The sequence below is a fragment of the Zosterops lateralis genome, assembly GCF_965231275.1.
Source record: "Zosterops lateralis genome assembly, chromosome: 11".
NCBI lineage: Eukaryota > Metazoa > Chordata > Aves > Passeriformes > Zosteropidae > Zosterops > Zosterops lateralis.
In genome coordinates this window covers 2,938,133-2,958,847 of record NC_139771.1, presented here as the reverse complement: position 1 = coordinate 2,958,847, position 20,715 = coordinate 2,938,133, and the positions used below count along the sequence as shown (strand labels likewise).

At 42.9% G+C, this 20,715-nt stretch overlaps 1 protein-coding gene across 1 annotated transcript in view; it reads right to left on the bottom strand.

Annotated features, from left to right (window-relative positions):
* The window catches only part of STAB1 (stabilin 1), a gene marked incomplete at its 3' end in the record, with an annotated part of 53,138 nt that extends 32,766 nt beyond the window's left edge, over positions 1-20,372 (bottom strand). Inside the window, exons 1-17 of the mRNA XM_083869272.1 lie at positions 20,303-20,372; positions 19,088-19,240; positions 13,283-13,419; positions 11,730-11,845; positions 10,571-10,656; positions 9,477-9,546; positions 8,579-8,674; positions 7,955-8,071; positions 7,029-7,225; positions 6,699-6,832; positions 4,925-5,052; positions 4,636-4,727; positions 3,568-3,690; positions 1,968-2,114; positions 1,330-1,392; positions 548-661; positions 91-144 (exon numbers count right to left, since the gene is read on the bottom strand). Coding sequence (XP_083725398.1) covers positions 91-144; positions 548-661; positions 1,330-1,392; positions 1,968-2,114; positions 3,568-3,690; positions 4,636-4,727; positions 4,925-5,052; positions 6,699-6,832; positions 7,029-7,225; positions 7,955-8,071; positions 8,579-8,674; positions 9,477-9,546; positions 10,571-10,656; positions 11,730-11,845; positions 13,283-13,419; positions 19,088-19,162 — 1,749 coding nt within the window. The 5' untranslated portion in view covers positions 19,163-19,240; positions 20,303-20,372. The remainder of the gene's footprint in view (positions 1-90; positions 145-547; positions 662-1,329; positions 1,393-1,967; positions 2,115-3,567; positions 3,691-4,635; positions 4,728-4,924; positions 5,053-6,698; positions 6,833-7,028; positions 7,226-7,954; positions 8,072-8,578; positions 8,675-9,476; positions 9,547-10,570; positions 10,657-11,729; positions 11,846-13,282; positions 13,420-19,087; positions 19,241-20,302) is intronic.
* Between the last annotated feature and the right edge of the window lie 343 nt (positions 20,373-20,715).

The following is a 20,715-nucleotide window of genomic DNA, read 5'->3' as shown; positions in this document are numbered from 1 at the left end:
GAAGTCATCAACACTGTGACCTCTATGCCAGACAAAGGTTGATAAGGTGTTGGTCTGAGGGAGGTCTGGGGTTAGAGCTGCCTGCCTTACCGCTGCTGAAGTGTAGATGTGATGTTTCACCAGTTCCTGAAGCTTATTTATGCCCTAAGGAAAGAAGAGAACATGAGAATTAGATACCCCTTCAATGCTCAGCAGTAAGAGGAGGCAACTACATTGTCTTCTAATTAGTGATTGACAATGCCAATGCCTATAGCAGTGAATTCATTTGGTGAATAAGTTCCTTCATTTTCCCCTGCCCAAAGCTCGGGTGAGGAACGAAAGCCAAAAACTAGATTTAAGCAATCTGACTGACCATATTTCTCACTGCAAGTTCCCACTCTCACCACCCACTTCTCTCCTAGAGCCTTACAGAAAAAAAGACATGGTTTAGCCACCCCCAGGAAGAATAACTTTCAGCAGGGACCAGATCCATTACACAAAGTCATTCCAGCACAGCCCAGTGCAACTCAGCCAGCCCAGGATGTCTTCCAGTACTATGGGCTCCCACCTCTGTGAAAAGATAAATGAGCCTTCCATCTCTCAGCTTATCCACACCATCATTGCTGGGTACAAAGACAGTGAAGGGGCCTGGTCCATCCAGTATTGCAGGCAGGCCACAGTTCTGCAAAAACAACAGAAGATTTCATCATGGCTCTAACATGGGCTGCTGAGGCGGGGGGGGTCCACCAGGAAGTGAGAGGAAATATTAAACAACTCACTAAAGTTGTAAACAAAATGTGCAAGAGGCAAATGGACACCAGGGACAGGTGTGTGATATAACAGAAGTGTCACAAAACCACAGCTGGGACAATGAAGCCGCTGGTGAGAATGCAGCAAATGTGAACAAGCGAGCCCTGGGCTAATGCTCCCTGCATGCTTTAAACACTCAGAGACTAAACTGTGGTCAAGAACTAAACATGCTTTGGAGAACAACTCTCCAGGATCAAGGGGAAGGGGACATGGGGAGGAAGATGGGAAAGAGGCATGTACCCTTGCTGCTTGTGCCAGGTCCCCTAAAGATGTGAAAACTCCAATCTTTTCCATTACATTTGCTGAGGTAAAGTAAGAAAGAAAAAAAAGAAACAAAGAAAAAAAAAAAAAGAGAGAGAGAAAAAAAAGAGAATAATAATAATAAATTAAAAAAAACCAACACACAGAATAAAACATCCAGAAAGAAAGCCAAACCACTGAGATGTATTTAAATGCTATTAAAAAATCCCCCCAAATCAGCAGCAGGTTTTTGTACAGAAGCAATAGCACAACTTTCTGGGCAGACACAAACTTGCCTACCTCCAGTATAGTTTCAAATCTACTGAAGATCTCCATTGAAGCAAGGATCTCACCAATGGTTTTCTACAAGAAGATACAAAGAGGAAATACATGGCTGGGGCTGAAGCCAGGTCTGAGGACATACTTGAATGCCCAGCTTGTGGTTTGCATGTAAAGATCTACAGGAGACCATCATCCTCAAACAGATGGGCATAATCTAATGATTATTTGTTCTCATTTAACACACAGATAACTTTTTGATTATAATTTCAAAATCCACTACAGATGGATTAAAGAAAATCTTCATTTGAATATTATGTGAAAAATGCTTTTCAATACTTATCCTGTAACATACATATTCTGTAAGACACGGCTGAAGAAGAGCTCACTTGCTATGATTTTATTCATAAAAGTAGAATTCTCTTCTCATCCAAAGAATCATTGCAAGATTTTTATCTGACTTATGCAGGACTATTAGCTACTTTTAAAGGTATTTTAATAATACGTAACAGGCCTTATGAGGGCTGAAAACAAAATAAACAGCCTTTTCCATTTTAAAAAAGCCTCACTGATTTGGAAGATTAATGATGAAAATTACTTTTTATAAAGTGTTTATTCTGCTGTCCCATAAAAGAGAAGAAATATGAATGCTTCTGTACCTGTGGGTTTCTGAGGTTGTCAGTGCTGGTTTTTTTCCTGATGCTGTTGACAATATGTATGATGCCATTGGCTGCTGGGAGATTTGATTGCAAGATATTGTACAGCTCCCCTGGCAGATCTTGATACCGGAAAGATTTGATGTATGTCTGAGTAATAATCATAATAGAAAGTTATTTCCTTCTGGTATATCTGTGTTACCATGATACAGCTATTAATCAGTCCTTACGGGTCAGCAAGGGATAGGCACAGCCAGAGTTAGTCTTGAAAAAGTAAATGTAAGGGATGGTGTGGGCGTAAGACAAGCACCCCATTCTACTTGAGTTTGGATGATATTTTGATCCTGAGTGGTGTTTTTAAGTCTTAATACATAAAAAAGGACCTCACATGGGACACCCTGCTCCAGAATTAAGTTTGTGTATGAGCAATGCTTGATCACAGCTCTGGATCACAAAAGGATGCCCTGGCCACCACATGCTGATTTGGAGGCAGTCCTGGAACTACAGCTTTGACTGCAGCTTTTATTGACTCATTGTGCCTACAAGAGGTTGTCACAACAAAGCCGGAGGAGTCAGGCTCACTGAATTAAATGGCATGTGTCTGGTCCTTCCACTCTGTATGGCTCCTTGCCCTGAAGCCTGGTGTGTGAGGGTGTCCCAGGGTTAACCTACAAACTGGGCATCCAAATCTCAGTGCTGCAGTCATGACTCAAGTTCAGGGAAGCACAGCTTTCCTGTGCTTTTCATTTTACCATATGCATTTTCAATTGCTCCTCCCTACCCTAAACTTCAGCTCACTCATTTCACATCACTCAGGACTCTGAAACAAAGGAAGGGGAGTGTAGACTTCTCAGATCAAAAGGCTCCTGAGTAAACAAACAGGAAAGAATTTTAAAAGGAGCATTGACACACTCAGTTCGGATTCCCTTGCTCCCAATAGTGCTTTGTCCTTTTGATGTATTATGACCTAGACCTCAAGGACAAGGCTGGATCCTCAGAGAGGAAACACAGGGCTCTCCCCCTTGGCCACCTGTGAGCATGTATGCAGGAAAGGTGCAGGATGGAGAGAGAGAGCAGTGGATACCAGGAAATGTGAGTCAGTTGGAAAAGGAAAAAAGAGCCTTCCATATCAGAACACAGCAATGAAAACTTCTTTGCTAGGAGGACTAAGGAAAATAAAATAGAAAGAAGAGGAAAGAGAAACTAGAAGAGAAAATATTCAGCATGTGTCTGTGTGTAGCCACACAAACTCCAGGAGAGCATTCAGTCTGAAGGGAGACTTTGTTGCCTCTTCCACATCAGCCACATGAATATTGTAGCTACTGATGGTATAGAGAAAAGGTCTCTTCTCCAGACCATAGCGCATATAGAGAGCATGGAAAGCCCATTCACATGTCAGATTCTTGGTTGTCTGTGAGACAGGAGATGTGGTTGCTTGGGGTGTCTGGTCTTAAATCATCTTCCTTTAGGCTGCACAAAGGAGCAGCTTATTTTGATCACAGAAAAAGGTTTTCTGGAGAAGAAAGCCCATCAAGGAAACCATGCTCAAGCTCCAGCCTGTTCCTATGTGAAACCAGGCCCAGGTCTTCAGGAGATTTCTTACTTGGCTGGTGAATGTCAGCTGATGTCCTGACAAGGTCCACATAGTCTTGGCTTTTATCATGTCTTCTATCATGTGCAGACCAGGAACAATGTGCATTCTGCACAACTGCTCAGCAGTGGTGTCCTTTGGGGAGGAAAGCCCACACAAAAAAGAAAAATGACACGTTCTTTCAAAAACTTCATTTACCACAACTCCACCTTTCTCCCAGCTAACACACACATAGAAATTTTTAGCATACAAAACTGAGCTTTCCTCTTCTTTTTGATTCACTGGAATGGCACTGGCAAAACCCTTCTGTTTGTGTACACATCCAAGAGGGAGACTGATTAACCTGCAAATAACTTTAGAGGAATCCCCTGGACTATTGGGGGAAACCTATGGGGCTTGGACAAATTAAAAATTATCCTTGCATGCTCCATATTATAAAATTTGCTGAAGCTCCCAAAGTGCAATCTTTGCCTATCCTGGACAATGTAGGTGGTCTAATTTCTGCTGAAATTACATTTAGTTTCTCCCTTTCTTCTCTGGCTTTACCATCATGGGTATTTTTTAGAACAATCTTCTGTCAATACTGATTTAAGTGGAACTGATCCTTGGGGGAACAGGTAGACTAGGTAACTTGGGGGACTCTCCTGATATATTTCCTATGGATTCTATTTTTGACCATAAGCCGAAATTCCAATACTTCGGTGTAATACTTGGCCCCTTTCGAAAATCACACCCTGAGGTAGTAAAATACCACTCAAAGTTTTAAGAATTGTCATACATAAGAAGTTTAAGCTTTGAAAGAAGAATGGCCAGAAAGTCTTCTACTTCCTGACATTAAAAAAAAAAAAAAAAACAACAAACTCTGTCAGTATTGAGGAAAGAAATAGAGGTTTTTAAAATTATGTGAGGGATGTAACATCCTCTGTAAGACTGCAACCTAACTAGACAATGAAAACTATTCCCAAGAGATGATTTCTATAATAGTGCCAATCTCTTGTGTCAATCAGTTTTTTACAGGCTACAGAGCTCAGGTGGGAAAGAACCTTAAGAGAAAAATTTTCTAAAACCAAGAACACTTACATTGAATTCCATTCTATCAAGAACAGGAAGAAGGGATGGTACAAAGACTGTGAAGGGCCCATATTTAGTCAGCAATGTTGAGCACCCAGAAGCTGTAAAAAGAGGGTTAGGCAGCAACGGTTTAGCCACAGTAATAAATATTCCTCTTGTTAACAGCACAATTCAATCTACACACTATCAGCCTGGTGCAAGCAAGAAGTATTTATTTACAAGGAAGCAGAGGGAGTTTGGCACTGCTACCCTGTCCCCAGCTTGCTTCATCCCCCAAGCAAAATAAAAAAGCATTTACCAAACATTTTCTTGGCAACGTTCAGCTTCCTAGTGAACCTTCCTCGCAAATTGTGCTGATTTATCTCACCCAAGAGATCTTTATAGCAACTTCTCCCATCTCCAATCTCCCCTTCTTTACACACACAGCTATGAGACAAGGATGAAACGTAACAAACCATTATAAATCACTTTACAATATATTCAACAATTGCCAAGTAGAGCAACATGTCAGTATCTACACTTGAAAGACCAATCTCAGCTCAAAGATCTTAGAATCATAAAATGGGTTGGGTTGGAAAGAACCTTAAAGATCACTTAGTTTAAACCCTTCCTGCCATGGACAGTGACACCTTCCACTGGACCAGGTTGCTCAGGGCCCCACCCAACCTGGCCTTGAACTCTTCCAGGGATCTAGGTAAGGGCCGAGTAACTTCTGCCTAAACTGAGTGACAGGAAAAAAGATGCACATTTCTGCCAGGCAAGCCAATTTATATCTACCCAAAGAGAATGGAGATGCTTTCTCAGATACCACCAACATAAGAACAATCTGCTCTAGAGTTCAGGATATAGATTGTCACAATATAATTATTGACACTTTTCTAATTAGATATTTCGTCATTTGTAGTAATTTCAGCGTCCGAAAATCTAAGGTAATGCATAAAACACACAGGGTAACAATCTATCAAACCACTCCTATGTGACCCCTTGGCTTCAGTGAGAAGCCAGTCCAAGCACATCAGGTAGCTACAGTTTGTCTGGAACTCACTGGGGAGCCCAGACAGGTTAATGACTTTTCCAGAAAAGCTTATCTACATGTGAAAATCTCCGTCCTGGTTCACACGGATTTGTAGTCATCACTCAGAGACTACCAAAGATGTTTTTTCCCGTTTGGGCTTTGTCCAAGTATCAGCTCTGCTCTTTCTGTTTCAGCCATGCAAAAACATGTGACACAGAAGAGGAATTTGACATCACTCCAGCCTCAGAGGGCTCAGTGCCAGCTGCTGGGAAACAGATCTGTAAGGCAGGGACAGCACTGAACACTCTGTCCTGCACTGTGCTAGCAGATCTGCAGAAAGGGAAGCCACTGTGTTTCACTCTTGGCCTGGAACACACAAGGAGCCAGTGGATGCTAATAGTTTTAGCAGCATTGGAGAAGGAAGGATCAAGGAGATGGGATTGCTCTTTCCCTTTTCAGTGGCTCAGAGAAGCTCTACGTTTTCTTGAAATCACATAAAATTCTCAGTGAAGCTTTCTCTGGTGTTTGAGAGGCCATTACACAAAAATGATCCTCTATCCACCCTATTTCTCATCTAAGGGGTACAAACTTGAAGGTGTTTTGCGTCAAAGGACTACGTGAGGTTTGGTGTTCCTTCACTGAATTTCCCCCTTCTCTGTCACTCTGCAACTGTATTTATTGCTTACAGGCCTGACTGGGAGAAAGAGACAAAGTCTTACTCCTCAGAAGCAAATGTGTGCAAACAAGCCACCCATCTCCCTTTTAATGATTGATTATTAACTTCTACCACCCCTACCTTGGGGAGCTACACCTCCAGCTCACATCACAGAAGACTCTGCCACCCCAGATTTAAAGCATTTTGTGACCCAGTTTACCATGACTGATGTAAAACTCTACTTCCTATACGTTTGTTACAAACAAGTTCTTCTCAAAAGGCGACTCTGGCCTGTACTCCTGAGATCACCCTCAATTTCTTCAAAATTCAGCTCATCCAAACCAGGTTTCCATTCTAGCTGCAGAATAAGCTTCTTTATTTGCAGTTTTCAAGCTGGCTTACCTCGGAGTGCCCTGAGAGTTAATTTCACAGGTGGCAGTCAGGTCACAGAGGTACTGCCGGCAGTCGCTGGGGAACGCCAAACACTCTGATGAAGGAGTTCTCCTACTCGTCCCAGGCTTGCAAATACAAGTTGCCTAAGGGAAGGCAACACACTGATCATAGAGCTGCATTCACCATCTTTTACCCTGTGAGTTATCCTACAAAAGAGCTGTCTGGTTTCCCTTTGCAAAATCTGAGGTGAGGGGAGCAGATTTGACCAACACATCCATCAGTTCATGTGAAGAACTTCTCCCCTGGCCATTTTTGAGACCTTGGCTGTTATTGCCCTACCTCTCCTGGACGTCTGTAAACACAAATTGTAGAGTTCTCTGGGCAGCCTCCATTGCTGTCAACACAAGGGTTGATGGGCTGGCAAATCTTTCCATCTCCTTGATATCCTTCTTTGCAGGTACATTCATATGCACGTGGTCCAAGAACTTTACATACAGCAAAGGGGGAACATGGAGAAGGAGCACAAGGATCCTCAGCTGCAATTAAAGAGATTAGAGGTGAGCAGAACCAAACTTCTGTTTTCAAAACAGCACTTAATGCAGCACAGCACACTGTCAGGCATGGAAAGAATGGAGCATAAGGAATTTGTACTATTAAACTTCTAAAATTTCACACAGAAATGAAATAATTTCAAACAGCAGACATTTGGGGGGTTTTATTCTGAGGAATTTGGATTACACATTTTCCATGTTACTTCAGTTACTGAAGTGTGAGTGACAGAGGATGCTTGGATTGATTCTGAATTTGAGGATACACGAAACTGCAGTTTGGTCAGCAAAGCCTGTAAAGAGCCAGTGAAAACAGTTATCCATAGCTAGTTGATCACATGCATCTTATCAACTTTTTTTTGAGGAAACAAATTCAAAAACTTAAATTTGAAATCAGTGATTAACTCTTTGGACTCCACACCTTATTATTTAAACTAGTTCAGACTCACCAATATCCTGCTGTCACTTTTTAGTACATAATTATAAGGGAGTGCTGGATGGAACCTGCAACTCTAATTCACTTCTTGCTTTTATAACCAAGTGAGAGGAGAGCCAAAGCTTTGCCCTTAATATTACAGGTATTCCTGAAAAAATGAGTTTTAAATCTCTGCAGTGAAGTAGCCATTTTGTTCACAGTAATCAAACTCCCCATCTGACACCAGCGTGATGGGATTTTTTCTAAACAGGACTATTTAGGGTCACAGAGAAGTTTCTCACCTTGGCAAGTGCTGCCCTGTTTTCTGTAGCCCAGCTTGCAGTCACACACAGCTGTCCCATCCCTCACCACACACTCGCTGTTGCCCTCGCAGGTGATGCCTTTGCAAAGGGGGAGCTCTGCAGTTACACAGCAAAGAGAGTTTCCCTTTGAGCATGTGGGGCACTGGTAGAAGATATAATTCACTGTTCTGGTTCACCTAGTCACTCTAGAACATTCACCTTACAGAATAACTGGAAATAAAGGCAAATGTGGTTTCCAAGGACCCCAAACTGGCACAAAAGCCAGAGGATATGAGCAGTGTGGGCAGATCTAAGTTCCTGGCAGCCTAGGTAGTCAGATTCCCCAAGCCTGAGAGAAGGGATCTGGCTGGTGTCCGGAGAAGGAACAGAGGCATACAGAAATGGTATCTTAATACCATCTTAATAATATCTTAACCCCTTAATAACATCCTCACAAAGCGGGGAGTAGACCCCAGCTCTTCCCTCCATCTCTATCTCCAATGCTCAAATCATCTTTCCTTCACATTCCCAATCTATTCAGTGCCTCCCTGCCCTTTTAGGGACACCCAAGCCCATGTCATAGGTGTGCTCTCCCAGCCCCTGTGCAGCTCCCAGAGTGTTTACCTTCGTCACACCTGGGGCCTGTGTAGCCTGCATGGCACGTGCAGCTCCCATTCCCAGTGACGCCGCTGCTGCATTCCCCGTGCATACAGTCACACTCTGCAAGGGAAGCCCAGACAAAGCTTCAGCCCTTCTGCTACCAGGAAATGCACAGGGTCCAGGAACACATGGTCAGCAGCCATGGGACTTGGCATCCTGATTTCCCACCAATAATCCACTAGCTCCTTTGAAAATTTGGTCATGCTAGTCAGAGCTTTGAGGGGGTAAATTGCGTGTCCTGGGCTCAAGAAGGTGAGGTAAGAGCAGCCCTGAATGCAAGACCTGGACCAGCTTTTCAGGTGTGTGTTTTAACACATGAGCACAACCACCAAGATCACACTTGTCTCACCTGTGTGGACACAAGGGAGCAGGAGCTAGACAAAAGGGGCTCCTGTAACAGCCAGGCTGCACTGCCCATAATTCACTTCCCAAAATGTCACACATGAGAGGCAGCACAGTGTCTAATCATTATTTTATAGAGGGCAGCAAGGAAGAAGCTGGGAGACAAGTGGAGCTGTTATAGGAACCTGAAAAACAGTTGGGAAGTGAGTTGTGGGTTGTTTCAGGGATGTAGATAATGGTCTGGCTAGAAAGAGAGAGGAGAGTGGTATAGTCCTTGTAAGGAGGGAGAGGGGTTTACAGTAGGAAAAATGGACTGTTTGAGTGAGAGAGTGAGAATCATTTATTTAATGGGACAGTGCAGAAGGGCACAAAGACAAAATTCCCAGACACCTGCTACTGAACACTACCAGCTCTCTGCCACCTTTGCCCTCTTCAGCACCTTCATCACTCAGTCTCTTCCTACTCCTTCCTTGTTTTCAGTTATCTTTGTGGAGGTTTCCCTTGAATGACTTGTTCTTACCTGACTGACAATCTGGGCCGAAACGATTCTGATCCCGGCAATTCTGGCAGCCATACCCACTGTATTGCTCCTAGAAGGGCCCCAAAATGTGCCAGATGTTATTTTTCTATATCACTCTATTGTTTCACACATACTTTAAAGTCTCTCCCCATTTTTGATTTTCTGTGACATCTGAAGAAACACAGTGAAGAAAACTGATCTGTTCAGTGCTCCAGGACTAACCAGCCCCCATGGCAAAGGAGATGCCAGTGTAAGCTGACACACACAGGGCATGCAAATGCCAGGAAACTCTGATGGGCACTGAGGAAATAATATCCTAATTAGAGACAGACAGAAATGTTCTAGCTGGCTCCTGACATCTCTCTGAAAAAGGAATCTGGAATTCATTAATACCAGTGGGATTTTTTACATTGATTTTACAAGGTTCAGGGACTTTCAGCACACATTTTAGTTGATATAAGGTGTCTTTGAGTTAAATCCAAAATCAGCTTTTCTCAAAAACGAGTCCAAGAGGTAGGATTTGAACTGCTAATTAAGAATGCTGTAAAAATATACAGTTCATCAGGGGAAGTTTCAAGTCTGACACTGATTCATTACCCTATACATTTTAGAAACAACTCTCTATTCAATTCAAATGTGCAGGAATTGTTTGGTTGTACTATGTCTGGAGTGGGAAAGAAAAATGAAAAAATTATGTCCCCTAAATTCTCTTTCTCATCTCTCCTGCTTTTCCTGAGAGAGGGAGCCTCTGCCTACCTGGGTACAGCCCATTAATAGCTGAGTGTCTCAGGACTTCTTGCAGCCACAGATAGACACAATTGTTTCAACTGATCAGGGGTTAAATTAATGCAATTCTTTCCTTATTTCACTCTTGAGATTCTTCCCAACTCCACACCATCACCAAGAGTGTTTTAGTGCTATTGCCAACAACACCAATGCTGCAGGAAAACCACAGACACTGATGCTGGGATAGCAGGAGCTGCAAATGGCCTTCCAGGCAGAAGGGCAGCCTCCACCCACCTGAACCCACAGGCAGCACACAAACAACTCCCTCTGACAAAGCACATCATCCTCAGAGTAAATCATTCACTGACCTTGCAGATGCAGGTCCCGTTTTGCTGTATACCATCCAAGCATGTCCCATGGCCATTGCAGGGATTTTCAGAGCCACCTGGACACTCTAGCAGGTAAGAGACAGGACAGATAAGATTAAACTGAACAATCAGCACCTTTCCATCTCCTCCTGTCCCAGGTATTCCAGCTGTACAAAACAAAGGCCTCTTTACCAGCAAATTATCCAGCATGCCTAACACTGGCCCAGAGGTGAAAGGTCTAAGGAAAAGTCCCAACAAGCCATAACTAAATTTCAACAAAGGCACTGAAACATCTTTTAAGGTCGGGCCACTGCTGCCAGCAGCACTGAGAGGTGAAGGCAGTTCTGGAACTGGGAACAGACAGGAGCTTGCTTTGCAAAGACACAATTTTCAGCTCTCCTTGACTTCAAGAAGAGCTGGAAGTGTGCCCAGAAAAACTGGGTCCCCACGTATTAAGAGTGGGGTACCTCCAAGTTCTGAGGACAATTTCTGATAGTTCTGAAATCTGTGATTTCCCTGATGAAACTAGTTGCTTATTCAAAGCCAGTATGAGAACAAGGCTCAAGCACTCATTCTCTCATTTTCTGCAGAACTGGAGGAGGTCTTTCCATATTCCATCAGACAAACGTGAGAAAGGTTTAGCTTAGTAGATCTTGATTTCAGATTTTTGAGACAAGACAAAACAAATTCTCATTTCTTGGCATAAATCTGAGTGTGAGCTTTAAGATGGTTATTTTCACCTTGGGTTGGGATTGCTAAGTATTTTCTGTGCCTGAACTAACTCCAGACTATAGGGCAGCACACGTGGCACACGCGCTGCAGACAACAGGGATAGCGGAAAGATCTTCCTCTTCCTTTGGAAACTTTTGTAAAGAGGAACAAAAACATCCCTTTCCAAAAGTTTATTTTTATAGAAGAGACAAAAGGAAGTTCCACCACAGGAGGTTATGTTATGTGTTAAATGTAAGGGATTCAACTCATCTGGAGCAGAGATTATATGCTGAACAGACAGATCTCCTCCCAGACAGATAATAAAGACCTTGTGAGTGTTCAAGGAATAATAAAAACGAATCACCTCAACATATATTTAATGCCTCCTATTAAAACTGGTTTGACCTGTTCAACAGCTGGAGGTTGCTGTAAACCCCCCAAAACTTACCATAGCACTCTGTACCCCAGAATCCTGGACAGCACTTTTTCTCCTCAATTTCCTTCTTACACATGTGATGGCACCCTGGCAGGGAAAGGGTATTTTCTCCTAACTTGACAGAGTATCTTAAAAAGAATAATCCAAGGTTATGATTACACCACAAATCCAGCACAGGCCTGCTGGAGGGTTTCTAGGCAATCACACTGCAGCACCCTGAACTCTGAAGGGAAGGAAGGGCCCTCATCCCCTGTTCCATGCACACACACAAGAGGTTTCACTCCAGTTATGTCTTCTCTAAAGAGTCCCATTTATTTGAGCCTTAAAGATTGGTTAGAAGAAACCTGTCAGGGACTGGGCATGAGACAGGATCTTGCATCAGGATGGAAACCTTGGGCCCTGAAGGGTTAAACAGCACAGAAACAAAGTTAGGATTTCCAGGGTGACTCAGCATTTGACTTCATATCTAAAATAAGTTTGAAAGAGCAAAATCTCCTTTCAGGACTCATCCCTTCCTGTCTTTTACTAAAGACACCAGATCAAAATGCTGTAAATTTGGATTTAATAGCTATATTATTCACAGATTCTCTAATAACTCTTGGACAAATGCCTTAAATCCCTCAAAGAAGCATCTTCTTCTCAACCCATCATCCTTCCCCTCTACACACAGTGAGTCTTTGGTGGCAGTGCTTCTTGTTCTGCACGTACACAGTACAAAACTATTCTTGGGTCTGTCCAACAACCACCACAAGAGTAGATAACACACAGAAAATCTGCATAGACTCACATTATTCTTACACTTAATTTTATTTTTGGCACCACATCCTTCCCAAAAGGAACTTGGAAATTGTCTCAATAGCCTTGCTGCTTTGGCTTCCATCTGACTCCTGTGTGTGTGCAAAAACTGCTATAATCTGCAAAACTGCCACCACTATTTTTAAAGTATTTTGAGGGAATCAGACAAAGAGCAGACAATGGAGCTGTATATTAACAGTTAACATTCACTGTAGAACACACACACAAACAATAATCTATAGTGTTTCATTTTACAAAAGCCTCCTAGTAAATTCAGTTTTCCTTCATCCTTTTCCTACCAGCCAAGCTCAACAGAGTATGAATGCATGAACAAGCAATTGTCATAAAATGAACTAGGAAGGTTAAAAGTTCAGAGGATTATTGCTGGAAGCTGGGAGGATGTACAAGGAGAACTATCATTATATTTTTTTCCTAATAAGTCACTAAGGAATTCTGGGTCTGAAACAGGTTTTTATGCTAGACAGACCTCTGTTAAATTGCTACAGCAGGATTAGCAAACTGGGTTTTTTTAGGGCAAGTTAAGAGGTTATTGTCATTTAATTTGCTCTGTGTATATAGAACCTGCCCAGAAAAAGTCCATGGGATTTGCAAGAAGACAAAAGCAACAATAATAGGGGCCATAAACCCATCTGAAAACAAAACTCCGTGGACTTTTACAGCTTTATGTGTGTGTTCTCCTGAAGACACACACAGACCCTGCACAGAAGGGCTGTGCCAAAAGCATAACACAGTTAGAAAACATGCCTTACCTGCAGTCCCTCACCCCTGATCTTTGGGTGGTCTTTAGCCAGCCTCTTGGACACATCATTTTAGGCACTGCAGCACAAGAAGTACATGCTGTGTTCAAGGTGAACATCGTCTTGACATTGCATCGCATGGATTTTAACTTAAAAAGAAAAAACAGAACGGAAACAGCCCCAGATTAAATTGTTATCCTAGGCTCTTATCTTGCCAATCTTGTAATATCTTTATCAAGTTGCACTATTCATTAGATATGACTGGGGAGGGCAGTGGCCATTGCAGCTGCTGGGAGGTGTCACACACTCCCATGGACTAACCCCCCCCTGCCATGGTGCTGCATGTTCAGGTCCACCTGGATCTCAGCTAGAAGCAACAGGGCAGATCACAGCTATCTTATCCTTCCCCTGTGACCCACAGGAAATGTTCTAACCATTTCTAAAACAATCACAGCTCTGCACTACTAATTTCAGCTGATCTTTTACAAACATGTGGTAGTGGTGTGTGAGGACAAGCCCTAAATTAAAAACCCTTGCCAGAAGACACTGAATTAAAAGGCAACACAGTATTTATCTTTTCCGTGCCACTGATAAAATCCAGTTCATTGCTGTTCCATGGGTCTGCAGAGCTAACTGTGTTAGTTCAGTCTATTTCCCAGAGCCAGGAGCTGCTCACAGAAATATTTCTCATGACAATTGTCTATGAGGAGGCACAGGGAGGTGGATGAAAAGGAAAGGTGCTCTCCACCTCTGAACATCTTGATGCTTTGACCTGGGGTGAGAAGGACTCCATAAACATTGCCATGAAGATCAGGTAGGACACTTGGATATATCACATGGCTGGTGAATAACTCATTTAAGTCCTTCCATCCAACCAGAATTACTTTAGGGGTTTGGTTTTCCTCACAGGGATTTCCTGCACAACCTTGCTTCTCCAAGTGAAACACAGATGACAAAGTACAGCCTCAGAGTGAATGATCATCATCACCTGCCAAACTGTCATTAAAACTTGTGACTTTGCTCTGAAAGAGTTTCCTTGAATTTCTAAACTTCTGGAAACAAGGAACTGCATGGAAACCTCACTGGTAATTTTGAAAAAAGACAGTATTTGCCATTGCTGATGACAGAGAGAAATTGGGAGGAATGAGCTGTGTATGCCCCAGCAGGTCATTGATGGAAAAAACCCACAGAGCTCATCCCAACTGTGCCTCTACAGGTACTGTATTTTCTAAAAATAAAAACATTAGATCAAATTTTGGGAGGAGGCCTTGATCTGGAATTTTTAAGCCAACCCTGAACAATGCTGATAATGCAGCAGCCCTCCTGTCCCCAAAACTCCTAGTTTTGGATTCCCATCAGCAGTCTCAGCTTTTCTTCCTCTGAACTTAAGCCCAAATGCATACATTTGCCTCAAGGCAAGGGAGGAAGTTCCTATCAGTTATCAAGAGCTCAGGAAGGCCCTCCCAGATGACTGGCAGCAGATTCTGTCAGCAAAACCTCCTGAGAGATAACCCTCATGTCTCAAGTCCACAGGAACATGTTCCTGGAATATTTCCGACTCCTTCTCTCTGACTGGAGTTGTTGAGGATTTTCTCATATTTATGGATCTACCTTCTGCAGCCACACATGCAAGGATCCACCTTATGCACTGCCACCCAGTGAAGGATATTATTTCTGTGTCTGTGGCTGCCCTTCCCATGGATATTAACTTCTAGTTGTGCTTCTGAGGTCTTCCTATCATACAGCAACCTCCAGTTCCCTGGCAGCAGAATCCCTAAGGAACATCTTACATCAAGGACTCCTTTGCATTATAAAGAGCTCAAAACCAATCTGGGATCCACCAAATCCACCTCTTCTGTGAGCATCAGCTTTACTGACATCATCCAGTAGAGCAGATATCAGCTTTGCTGTTCCTTACGCTTCACACAGAGCAGGCAGAGGAGATTTCCCATTTTTCATGGAGCAAAACAGAGAAGACAAACAATATGGATGAACAAACAAGGTGCTGCCTCCAGAGTACTGTGCCTCTAAAGAGCAGCAGTGCCATTGATGGGGTAGGGAAGAAGTCCATCCAGCTATCTGATTGGATCTTAAATTAGGACTCCACATTAAAGCTGGGCTTTTGAAAGGAGCCAGCTGAAGCCAGGCACATGGGTCTCACAGAACAGCACAGCTCCAACTTTAGTTCCACCAAATCCCAGCATTAGCCTTTCCTGAGACAATGCCTTGGAAAAAGGGATGGGAAGATGCCTGAGCAAGAAATACAAATGTGGACTCCTTCCTGTGAGTTAAAATTATGCCACAAACCTTTACCAGGTATCTGAGCTGCCGTATCCTATCAATGAGACCAATAAACAGTACAGCACAAAGCACTACATTAAAATTCTCCAACCTTCTATTTCATCTGTACTTTCAGGCATCAGACACAGTTAGGCCATTAAATGTGTTCTCTGTCCTGGTGGTGGAGGAAGACACCATTATTCACACATTACTCTATTTCCCTTCTCTTTCCTTCATCAATGTGGCTCCATTTCTCAATGGAAATGAAGAGTGGGAGAGGTGGATGTCTGTCATTCCTCCCTGTTGGCATGTTTAATTACTTGCAGACCTCTAAGACAAGACAGTTATTGTGGAATCCCCCTGTACCCTACTGGGACACTTGATAGGCTTTAGGCAGCTTTCCAGTAAGATCTTCCCCTTTTTATAAGGAAATATGCTTGTGTCAGCAGCAAAGACAGGAGGAAAGAGGAAGAAAACAGCTGAGTGGAAAAGTATTAAAAAAAAAATCCTTTCTAATTTGAGTGACAGAACTGATGAAGCAGTGATTTTTCTGGAGAGTTTTTCGTCTTAGGAAAGCAGAAGAGGGAATCAAGGGACATAAATGCAAGAGTCTGGATACTTAAATTTTGGAGAGGATGAAAGACAGACAGAAGTTTGAGTCAGAAGTGGCTCTTGGGGCACAGCCTCATGGAAAACAATGATGCACTGCTCCCTTGGGCTCATCTTTGACTGCTGTTTCTAAGTGCAAAGCCACTGGAAAGGAAGCAGCAAGAGGGAATATCTGTCCCTGTGATGCAGCAGAGCTGCCTGGTGACAGTCACTGTTCTGATCAGGTGCTGTTGTGAGCCTGGACTGGGTCACAGTTTGTGTACAAAGGAACAGGAAAGGAGGACTGATGCTCTCAAATATCTCCAAAATGAAAAGAATTTTTTAAAGCAGAAGACATCCAGCTGTAGCCAACAGAAGTTAAGAGCCAGGGTGCTTCTGTCTTCCAGGCTGTGCTGTGCTCTCTCCCTGCACTCAAATGCTTGTGCAAGAGCAACCACTGCTCTCTGCACTCAGCTGAGACACATCAAAGCTTCTGGATGCTGCAGTGTTTCCTTCCCTCCTCTCTGAACAGATGTCCCTCACTTCTCAAGTGCTCGTTTCTCGTATTCCACCTCAAAAGGATAAGCTGGGAAGTATTTCGTAAGGGCTAGATTCATTCCCCTCGTAAGGGCTAGTTTCATTCCCCTCATTTTCACTCTTTATCTTTTCCTCCCAAACCATAACACAAATCCTTCTGCATGGTAAAAATCTCAAGGAAGAAAGAAAAATACATTTGGACGTCAGTGTTCGGCTCCAGCAATCCTGGGAGCCAGTTCTGGAAATAGCCATTATCTAATGAATCACCAAGTTTCCAGTGCATTTGTCCTTCACAAAACAGAGCTGTAGACACATGCTTGAGTCATTATAGTCATGTACCTCATTTTCACTCTTTATCTTTTCCTCCCAAACCATAACACAAATCCTTCTGCATGGTAAAAATCTCAAGGAAGAAAGAAAAATACATTTGGACGTCAGTGTTCGGCTCCAGCAATCCTGGGAGCCAGTTCTGGAAATAGCCATTATCTAATGAATCACCAAGTTTCCAGTGCATTTGTCCTTCACAAAACAGAGCTGTAGACACATGCTTGAGTCATTATAGTCATGTACCTCCCCAAATAGTTCTCAATAACTCTTGAGCTGAACAGAGCAGCAGCTCCTGGACACACAAACTCTTCACACTCGTTCAAGGAAGACACTTTGTAGCATGAGGATGAACAATGAAGCTCAGAGATCATGTAACATGAGATCTACTCTTGCCCTGTGTTTCCCAGCATCTCAGCTGCAGAGCACTGGAAACATGGGGATGCTGAGACCACTCCCCTCATTCCCCACCTGCCTCCAGCAAAGCCTGGGACTGGCCTCCTCCCAGCAGAAAAACTTCCACAGTTCTCACATCTGCAGCATCTTCCCCAGCCCACAGCAAGAGGTATAAAACACCGAATCAGACTAACAAAGTCGTTGTCATGTTTGAACCATTAAAACTGAGCCCTGAGGTAACATCACTGAAAAACAGGTAGCACACAATGTCCCTTCTCTCTCAATGGCCAAGAAAAGCCTCTTGTGGAATCACAGCACTTTTATTCCAGTCAGATCCAATGGGTTTTCTAAACTGCCAGAGAAGGCTTCATTAGATCCTTTTCTTCCTTATCTCCCATTATAACCTTTCAAATGTTTCTTCTCTTTCTCCATAAAACGGGAACTTTTGAGGAAAAACCTCTAAAAGGGAGTTATTCCTGGATTAAATAAACTGCTCCAGAGGTGATTCAAAACATTTAACTTCTCTATAAGTGGGTACTCACAACTTGATAATGTAACTGTTTCATGTCAAGCCAGACTCCTTAGTAATTACAGAGATCAACAGTGTCTCCAAGTAGAGAGACCTACATTTCCACTTCCACCAGCTGAAGATACGAGCCCATGTCTCTGAACACAATCTGAAACTCATCTGCCTGGAACCCACATCTCCAGCCAGATGAAATCCACCCCTAGGGACACTTCATGTTTGTGCTCAAGTCACTGCAATGATCCTATAAGCCTTCCTAGTACTCATTTATGGCCCTTTCCTGCAAGAATCTACACAGAAGCTTCTACCCAAAGGTCTGATACTGAAGCATCTTTCCAATCCTCTGGCTTTTTCTAAATCAAGTCCTTAAAACTCACAAGTCTGTCCACTCCCCATAAGGCCCTGCTGTGTCATTCAAGACAAGACAACCCTCCACAGGGTGTTTCCCCTTCCCAAGGGAATTTCCAAATGCCCCCCACAACTCCAGGATTAGCAGGCCAGTTCATTCCTCCAACAGCAGGACACAAGGAGGGGGATGGCAAAGACAATATAACGTGAATTAGTGTGAATGCCAGCCCACAGGAACTGGGCTGCCTCACTGTGGAATCTAGAGAGCAGATCTACAAAGGTATCACACATTCTCCTAGGTGCTGCTGCTAAACACAACAACAGAGATGAAGGAATCAAAAGAAAATCAACAAAATTGAAATAAAATGGAAAGTATTCAACAATCCTTACTAAAGAGCTTTTGGGAAATATACTTGGATCAAACTGCTGCAAAGGGACATTTTGATGAGACTTATTTTTTTTTTTTTAAAGTAAAATTCTCCCAGGAAACTTATGGATCTGTCCTGATGAATATAAAGTTTCCACTCCACATACTGAAACTAGCAGAAGATGCTGAGTATTTCCCTCTGATGCTGTTTCTTTCAAGTTCAATGCCGAACATAGACATGAATTTAATGTGATTTAAAACTCAAGCAGCATCCTTCAACCTTATATTTAGTTCTTCAGTTTGGACTACAGAGAAGATACCTTGCAGCCCTACAGTTTTTACTGATTTTATTCTGCACCTAACTAAATGTAGATGAAAAAACGTGTCCTTTGCTCCCATCCAAATACGAAGAACTGCTCAATGAACATTAAACAAAGACCCGCAGACTTACCTTCTGACTCTGGCAGTCAGCTGTGGGAGTGAAGCATGCTGCTAAGAAGAAAAACAGCAATCCAGGAGGATGCATTTTCAGGCTTTTACAGGCAGGACCCTTTACACAAAAGGGGTGGCGAGGGAGGCTGCAATTTCTGTAAGATAACACCGCCTACTAAGAATCAGATCCAAGACAAACCAGAGGTTAAAAGTAAACAGGGAGAGAGCATTTTTGCACTGTGCTTTTTGGCTGCAAAGCCTTCAGAAATGGATCTGCCACTTCTAGCGTTATTTCTGAATCAACATAACCTTTTTCTTTCCATTCTTTTTTTAAATGCACAAGCAGAACTCCTTAGTAAAAGGTTTACTCAAAACAGGAACATCTACGGATTTCCTCTTACATATCAGTTCAAAACAGAAGGAAGGAAATCCTTAGTTTTCAACTAATTGGAATGAAAAGAGGTTAACTGTATACTTAACAGAAGGCAAATCCAATGGGCAAACTTAAATTCCATAAATTTGTGAAGGGCACGTTAATTTCCTTTTGCCACTGATGTGAATATGTCCATAACATCTCAAAGTGAAGTTAGAGCTGACCACTGCCTATCCTAAAGTACACAAGAATAAAGCAATGCCAGTGACAGGCTGTGCTTCAGAGCAGGAATGGAGCACATTGCATCAACCAATCAATCAATCAAGCACTTTGGGTAGGCTTTGATATTTTTTTTAAATAGTTGTCTTTCTCAGCAAGAAAAGCTGGTGCTATGGCAGCAATGGCAAAATTTATAATTTTCCAAACACTCTGCTGACAGCTTGATGAATCAAAGGAGCACTTACACAGCACTCAGAACAGGAAAGTTTCAAAACAGGATTCAAAAAAATACACACTAACCTGAGGTACAGTCTGCAATTTATATTCTCCTTTTGAACATTACAAAGAATTGATTATTGACATATTTTCCATGGCCTTTGTCTTCCTGCACTGCTAAGAGAGCCCACTATCCTGAGCAGTCTAAGGACTGCTTCTGTTAGCAACAAATCTCATCAAGAAATGAGGCATCTTCATATTTCCAAGCCATTAACAGTACATGAATATGCCTAAATGAAACCAGGACAGGGAGCTATTCTTGTGTTTACATAAATTATGAGAGCATTAATACCTTTTTCCCCCTGCATCCCCACAAAGACACACATGCTGTAACATATGAGGTGTAATAGGAAGCGCTGTACTTACTGTTAGTCGTGCTTTACTTCTGCCTTCATCCTACAGGGAAAGGCAGCATGATGAACAGCCAGCCCTGCTATATATCCTGCACTAACAGGAAGCAGATAAGGCACACAACCATCCACTGCAACCCATGTGAGCAGCACCAGCCCACAGCTCAACCTGACAGCTCAGCCCACTTGTCCTGCCACAGGACAACTGCAGCCCTGGGGTTGTCGCTGCCCAACTGGTGCCTGTCAGGGTCAGAGGGCTCACACTGCTCTGGAAACCATTTGGTTCTCTGAAGGTCTTCAGAATGAGGCAGAGCCATCATGGCTTAAGCCAGCTCTGGTGGGACAGGAAAGTCACAAATGGACAGTGGGGACATTCTTGTAGAGAATGGAAGCTGTACAGTGTCTTCTTGGCCTGCAGTCATGGCCCTG